Raw genomic sequence first — 8,081 nt, 5'->3', positions numbered from 1 at the left:
CCGTTATTTTCGCGCGTTTCCGTCAATACCAATGTTCACAAAGCCATTGGCTCTCTGAAGCGCAGTCAGTCCGGATTATACCGGATATTGCCGGACATTATAAACATTCGGTGCATTTTGTCGTGAGACTTGGCTCTGCCGACCCAGATTTATCTGGAATGAAATTAACAAAACATCTCCAGTCGCGGCCAGCAGCCGGGCTACCGCGCAGTTTAGTGCACAAACTGTTTACTTGACGGCGGAGCAGCGACAGACCACATGAGGCGCAGCTTGCTGTTTGTGGTCAGATTCTTCCGAGGCGAGGCCGGGCATGGTCTGGACGCCGCGTCCCGCTCAAGAGTCCTGCACTCTGGAGGAGTCCTGTGTTGTGTGAGGGTCGCGTGGAGCATCCTGCTCAAGTCAACAGCTAAGGCCCGGGCCTGGCGCAGGGCCCACCTTCGGACAAGTTAACGACCAAACGACACATTTTCGAATCAGGTTAGGTCGCTCTGACATAGAGTTGCAAAAGGCCCGCAGCCTGGGTGCAGCGGGAAGTGAGCCTTAAGCTCGTGCCGAGCGGTGCACTGGGCGGTCAGGACCATCAGGATCAGGGGACGGACCATGAACCGCGTCTGCCTGGCTCGCCTGACCGGGGCGCGGGCGTCGCTGGCGCAGAGCGTCAGAGGGGTGGCCGGTCAGGAGCGCCTGGAGCTGGAGACGCGTCAGGGCGCTCCGGGCGTCAGAGGCGCGGCGGAACAGGAGAGGCCCGAACTCGAGGTCCGCTCGGACGTCTTCTCGGCCCGCCCCACGCGGAGCCTCTTGCGGACGCTGGCCATCTATCAAGTGTGTGCCGTTGACCGAATCGTTGACAATAGTCTACAGGTGAGTAATATCTTGTTCAACGTAGCTGTGATGATGTGGGCGAGAAAAGTCATGCGTTTGTGATGACTGGCTGAACACGTCGGCATATTAAAGAAGGGGCTTCACATTTATGTGTGGTTTTGGGCTGAAATGGCCACCTTGAAGACCTTTCCATGCTGTTGGCAATCATGTCCTTGTTAAGACCTAAGCCCCTCAAGTTTCCGAGCTACACGCCCGAGAAAATGGGGAAAGGTGTATGGGGAAGAGCATTTAAATGTCCACCTTGGTGTTTATAACGTCATAATAATGTCACTCAAATGTTGTCGCTCCGAAAGCCATGCGGCAACCAACGCCAAGAAAGATATAACCGTCGAGGTGTTCATATCTGACGCCCGTGAGCACGATTTCCAGTTAAAACAGCCCTTCAATTGGGTTTCGATAAATTTTTGCGAGGTACAATGACGTAATCAAACCATGACCTGTTGAGGAGTATATTAAGTAAGCATAGTATTGTGCCGCCTAGAGCAGTCTTTTCCACTTAAAAAGCATGCCAATTTTTATAAGTGAGTTTGTTTCATCACATCTGATACTTGCATTTAATATCTCCAAATACGAAACATTCGCTTTGAACATTATGCATCTACGTTAGCACCCCAGAATGTAGATGCAATGAGCAGAAGTGGCATGTATGGAGCAGGTGCAAAGTAACGTGCCTATCAAGAAAATGCGCTAACATGTTGCGTTTGAGTGCTTGTGTCTCCCAAATCGTTCCTTTGTGGCGCAATCGCAAAGCGACCTCAGTTGTAATCGCATCCTTTAATAGCAGCCGCGCTTTTCGTGTCGTTTATGCTCCTCACAACAGCTTCACTCACTCTCAAATTAAGTTGTACGTTTCGACGATTTTCCGTACATCATATGCTGAACTCATCGCCATAAGAGAATCTTACCAACATACGACGGCAGAACAGCGTGCACTCGCCTAATGAACTAAAGCGCGATGAAAGTGGTGAGACCCTCCGTCTAGCGCAGTTAGCGGCTACATCACCTCTACCACATCCCCTCCCGCACTCTCAAACGGTTTAAGTGGGTGCCAAACAACTTTTGTCAGGACATAGCGAAAGCCATGCGACGGACGGTCACAGTGTATATATATATATATATATAGATATATAATATATACACATATATATACATATATATATATATATATACATATATATGCATATATATATATATATATATATAATATATGAGCATATCGTTAAACCAGCCAATCACTGGGCGCTGGTTCTCCACCGACAGCTGCTACGATTGGGCGAACGGCTGCTGGGCTCACGCCTGCTGCAGCTGTTGGCGCAGCCGTTCTACCGGCAGTTTCGTGGCTGGTGCCGAGCAGCGCGAGCTGGCGCAGGTGGCCGCCACGCTGCAGCGCGACAACATCCAGCTGATGTTGACCAGCATGCTTGAGGCCGACGTAGACGAGGAGGCAGCCAGGTGAGCGGGCGGGCTCGGCAGTGACGGCGCCCCTCACGCGAGACCACTGTCGGACTGGAGTTGCTGGCCCCTTGGAGCAGAGTCCGTCACGTGGGATGAGGCGAAATGAGGGGACGGTTGCGGACTGTGAAGGAGGATGGATGCCTCATCGAGGGAAGAGACCGTAGATGCTAGTGCATGCGTGGGGGAAGGGGATGGAGGAGGGGGTTACTGACCGGTGTCGGTGTCGGACAGGAGAGAGGACGGAGGAGGGGTTACTGACCGGTGTCGGTGTTGGACCGGGGAAAGGACGGATGAGGGGTTACTGACCGGTATCAGTGTCGGACCGGGGAGAGGACGGAGGAGTTGCTGACCAGTGTCGGTGTCGGACCGGGAAGAACGAGGCAGAGGGCCTGCTACGGTGATCGGTAGTAACGTCCCCCAGATTCACATGGTTCCAAGCGCGCGCCTCACCGAAATCTTCCTGTTTGCTGTGAGACTGATCTTGAAAGCAGGAAGAGACTGTATTGCGTGCTCAAAAACGTAGCAAGTCCTTAAAATTGCAGGTGGTAATATTTGAACGTATGCAACCTTTGCTGTCAGCGGCTCTATGCCTTAGCAAGTGAATCTGTCGTCTAACGTTTTGCGTCTTCGGTGAGGACTAACGGAGGGCGTGTTGGCAGTGAACGGCAGCTGGCGGCTAACCTGAGATGACGTGTTGGCAGCGAGCGGCAGCTGGAGGCTAACCTGGAGGAGGCTCTCCGGGTTCTGACCATCGTCCGAGAGGTGACGGCCGGCCAGGACCAGGCGGCCCTCCAGGCCAAGTTCACGGCTCACCTGAACGCCGACCTGCTGGTGAGGGCGGCACCGCGTACCGCCAGCTCTGCTAAATGTGAACGTGAATTGGGTATAACAGTGATGAGAGTGAGAACAGTGGCAGTTTATGAGCCTGTGTTCACGTGGATTGGATTTAAATGGTGTCTCAGCTGCTGATCTGCGTTTCACTTTGCTTGGGAATTTATTCATACAGAAGATAAAGATAGAAACAAAGGCGCCATTTATTTAGCTCGTGCATCCCGCTCAAATGATCCAGCAATATTGCTAATCCCTCACCCGCACCGACTCCGACAGGTGCATATCTCGCGGGTATTCTCCTCCAGCGAGAGCCCGTCCAGTCTAGTCGAGCAGTTAGCGAACGCCATGGTGACATCAGGTCAGGTCAGCGTACCAGGCTTGACGTCAGAACAGCAGTACGCCTGGGACTCGTGCGTTCGCCGCCTGCAGACGCTGGGTACGTTAAAGCGACTGGGCTGGCATTCCTTGCGTAATGTTTCATTCATCCCAGGTTTGACTGCCACTCATCACCCCGGCGAGCGTTGACCTGGGGCTCGTTTTGCCAATACGAAGCATCGACAAACCTAATCGATAGTTTACCTCATGTGTGGATGAATAATTTTGGGAGTTGTCACCCCATTCAAGCATGAATCACATCTCCTGAGATGTGGGGAACCAGAAGTTGTTCCTGAGCTTTGTCAACAGTTAGATGTAAAACGAATGCTCGAGGATTCCGTCGAATACACGTGTCATATACCAACCACAAAAGGTGGACAACCCACTCATGGTTGTCGGCATTATTCTTTTCCCATGCATGTCAAAGATGACGGACGACTTTTCATGCACGAAAAAGACATCATGCAATTAGTAGGCTTCATATGTAGGTCAGGCAACGTCGCTTTGCTTGTCACATCAGTGCACGGCCTTTATTTATAGGTTATTTATCTCCATCTCTCGTGTAGACTAGTGCGCTCGGACGGCAGCCTCAAAGCCGCACCACACTCCCGCGTTTGTAACCAAGCGTCTGGGCGGCAGGCGAGGCCTGCGCAGACAGCGGCATGCTGATGTTTGTGGACGGCGAGTTCACCTACACAAACCCGGCCATCTCCTGGCTGACGCTGGCACTGATGGCGGTGTTCAACCAGCGGGAGGCCTTCATCAGGGGCACCCACCAGTGCTACCTCAAGGTCAGCGTCAGCGATGCACACTAGCGCTCCACGGACTTCACCGTCAGGGCGCCCTCCAGTGCTGGCTCAAAGGCAGCGGCGGAGGGCATGCACTAGGTATGCCCCGGGTCAGCGTCAGCACTTGACGTGGGTATCATCCCAACTCAGCATTGGCGGCGTCCACCAGAGTGACCAAAACGTGTGCCGGCGCCCACCAGTGTAAATGAAGTCATTAGCAGGGGTGTCACCTTGCATATTTTCGGGAGGGCCTGAGGGCCTGAGCTCGGTGAGAGCTCATCATGCGAATTTTTGATTTTCTGTCAGGAGCCACCTATGGTAAATGCTAATTATATATCCACCCCACGCTCACCCACTCCTTATCGTGAATTATTTTGTGTATCCCTGGGGGTACCTACCAGCGCGGCCACAAGACCAGGACTCAGGTCCAACACCCAAGCTGTTCCTGACAGGCGTGAGAGCTCTCACCGGCAGTCGATTGCATGCGCTGGTGATTCACACTCGGTGACAGCGTCCGCGGGCCTCTGTCTCCAGGCGACGCCAGCTAACCTGGAGCGCGAGTACGCCATCTGTCAGCAGCTGGGCGCATGTTTTGGCGGGAAACTGGTGCGCGGCGCGTACATGGCGCGTGAGCGACAGCTGGCGCAGCAGGAGGGGCGTGCCAGCCCCGTCTGCGACAGTTATGAGGCGACCACGCTCAGCTATACGCGGTGAGCTACTGCAATACTCGCAGGGACTTCTCCTAAGCTCTAACATAGCGGAGTATTGGTCATTAGGCGAGGACTCGCAGCGACTGGTGTCACCTCTTCTCGGCAGGCAAGCTGCAAGGGCAAACAGGCCAGCTGCATATGGTGGGCACCTTTTTCCTCGCATTCCTGTGTCTTGCTTAGTTGTGAGCATTTATACCCTGTTTTTTTTGGTCGTGGATCGCTCTATTAACGTCGATGTTAATGACGGATTTCCAGTGCTGTGGAGTTTGCCCTGCGACGTGTGGCGGAGGACGGTGGGCGCACCCAGATCATGGTTGCCACGCACAACCACGAGTCCATCCTGCACGCGCTCGGGTCAGTTTACCGGTTCTCGCATTGAGTGGGAGACAAGGCTTGAAATAGTACAATGGCGTTTCCATAGAGATGCAAGGCTGTGGGGCGTCATCATTAAGCTAATGCGCCAGCATCACACTGCTGGATTGGGCCAGTGCTGGGCTCGCGCTCGCATAATTTCACCACCCTCTCCCGGTAACATGAACCAGCCCTCGGTCCTCAAACTCACCTCTCCCGGTAACATGAACCAGCCCTCGGTCCTCAAACTCACCTGTCCATGCACGACTTCATGCGCTTAGCCACGACGTCGTCAGTTCTAGCTGATCGCAACTTCACCTGCTACCGCTAGTAGCGCCTACCACCACGTTTCCTGCCAACCATGTCAAATCCAGCTAACCCAGTCTGGCCGCTTCTCCTGCAGGCTGGCGCGCCGGCTGGGCGTGGTGCCCTTCAGCGGTGGCCTCGCCTTCGCCCAGATCTACGGCATGGCCGACTACCTGACGGTGCCGCTGGGACGCGCTGGTCACCGCGTCTTTAAGGCGGTGCCGTTCGGCGAATTTACCACGGTGATGCCGTATCTGTCGCGGCGCGCCGCCGAGTCGCGGCTCGTGCAGCAAGGGGTGCGAGTGGAAAAGCAGCTGTTGCTGCGCGAGCTGGCCAGCCGGTTTGGGCTGCGCCGCCCGGCCACCACTTGAGTGGGGGGGGGGGGGGGCTGTTGCATGGCTTTAGAGTGGTCATCACGCGGTCTCCGTCGCCTGTGAAAACAGTGCCGGTGTCTACAAGGCTTGTGAGAACGGTGTCGGTGTTTCCACTGTCTGAGGGGGCGGCGCGAAATCTTCGCCGCCTGATAGCACGGTGCTGAGTTCCGTCTCCTAAGAGGAGGACAAAGCGTATGATCCCCTGAGAGGTGAGAGGTTAGGGTATTTCTGTTCCCTGAGAGAACAGCAAGGCATTTCTACTTTCTGAGAGGATAGCGCCAGATCTCCACCGCCCTAAGCAGAAGCTGCGTGATATCCTCTGCAAACATTGTCCGCCCCTGAGCGGACAACGGAGGTTTTCCCGAATACACAGAGCGAGTAATGTCTGCTTGAGAAGGCATTGTTAGCACCCCGCTAATTGAGTGTGCAACTCAGGGTGTTCTCAGTGAACGATGCAGTGTCTAATGAGCAGCTGTGAAATTCGCCGGGGATTGGGTGCATTGCGTGGCCTTTGGACGCAAAGATAAGGCACAATAACCGGCGCACTTTAATGGCTGTGTCGCACTTGCGAAGGCGTTATCAGCCCGTGCAGGGGTAGAGTTTCCGGGTGGTCGTGCTATTATCGCGGGTGTCCCGAAGGTACAACATGGCAGTATGCGGAGATTCCCCTAGCACCCAGAACAGAAGAACAATGAAGTGTATCGGTGCCTCTATTGCTGTGCTGTCCTGGTCACGCCAATAAACAACACGCTGCGCTAACGTGCATATATTCGCTGCGATACATTAGCGTGGTTCCTTTTACAGTGTATTTGTGCTCTGCTTGGTTAAGAAATGCTGTGATTTTCTTTCTACGTACGAATAAATGCTCATGCATTTAGCGAGTTTCTCTCAGAGGTAATGAGACTGTGTTACAGCTTCTAAAAAGCATGATTGGCTCATATGCCGATGGCACTGGGCCTCTGTCTTCGGTCCACGTAACTTCCCTTCATTCTGACTTATCGGTGCGTTAAACTATCGGTGACCATCGAAACTTACGGTAACTATAAACTGACTATCGGTGCGCTGTCGGTGCGCTAAACTGTACCTGTCTGGCCCAAGCAATGTTTCGCTCAAAAACTTACGAGGTTTATACAAATCCGGACACGCTATAACCGCTGAGCAAAGCGCGAAATCTCGCGACGAAACGGCAGCCCATCCCCTGATCTGTGCGTCCTTGGCCTTCCCGCGACTATCGCATCGCTTTATCTTGCCTATTGTTCAACTGTATCGACTGAGGTCAAATTTGTGTCCGAAGTCTCGTCTATCGGGGTCGCATGGGGATGACAACGTTTCTTCGGCGGCCCGGGACTACAGGCCCACTGTCTTGGACGGTCGGGCGTTACCTTCTTCGGAATACCACGGCCCAGCTAATGCCATTGACCGCTTCCGGAACCACCAACAGCGTCTAGGTCACTTAAAAGCCTAAGAGAGAACTTGTAGCTCTCATTGCATGGTCTTACTAAGTGGACCTAATGCTGATCATAGCAATGCCCAAACACATTTTGGCTTTTGACATGATGTGTGTCTTGGATGTCATGGAGAGCAGTCCCCAACAGAGGGCTACGCCAGGCTTCCTACCGTATGGAGAGTGGATTGAGGATTGAGGAACCGCTTCAAGTGGGTTGAACACAAGAGCGCAGCAGTTGTTACAATGCGTTTTTGAAGTGCCCCGAGAATCTGCCGCCCTGGAAGTGAGGAGATAACGAAATCTGTCACACCTACGTTGCGGCGCGGCCAGTCTTGGTATGGGGGCGACACAGGATTATTAAGGGGACCCTGCTGCTGATTTCTCCTTCCCCAAAAAAGGTTTTTGTTTTCAAAGAGGCATGATTCTTTCAGAAAAGAAGCCAGAAGCCCCAGGAAGATGCGGTTCCCCTTGTGCATTGAGGTCAACATATTGAACACATCAGTGATTAAATAACTGCGTCATATAAACCACAGGCGCTATGAATTTTAAATGGTTCAGTGTA

The 8,081-nt window shown here is 53.4% G+C and overlaps 1 protein-coding gene across 1 annotated transcript; it reads left to right on the top strand.

The window, feature by feature from the left end:
- The first annotated feature begins 600 nt into the window (after window positions 1-600).
- LOC119095844 (hydroxyproline dehydrogenase) lies at window positions 601-7,520 on the top strand. Its single transcript, XM_037218695.1, has 9 exons — window positions 601-824; window positions 2,215-2,334; window positions 3,039-3,168; window positions 3,445-3,604; window positions 4,183-4,334; window positions 4,866-5,041; window positions 5,297-5,395; window positions 5,796-6,038; window positions 7,514-7,520. The coding sequence occupies exons 1-9, from the start codon at window positions 601-603 to the stop codon at window positions 7,518-7,520; spliced, it is 1,311 nt and encodes a 436-aa protein (XP_037074590.1).
- The last annotated feature ends 561 nt before the right edge of the window (window positions 7,521-8,081 follow it).

This window comes from Pollicipes pollicipes, unplaced genomic scaffold (assembly GCF_011947565.3).
Source record: "Pollicipes pollicipes isolate AB1234 unplaced genomic scaffold, Ppol_2.1 Scaffold_4219;HRSCAF=4965_pilon_pilon_pilon, whole genome shotgun sequence".
NCBI classification, from domain to species: Eukaryota; Metazoa; Arthropoda; class Thecostraca; order Pollicipedomorpha; family Pollicipedidae; genus Pollicipes; species Pollicipes pollicipes.
This window is presented reverse-complemented; position numbering and strand designations above follow the sequence as displayed.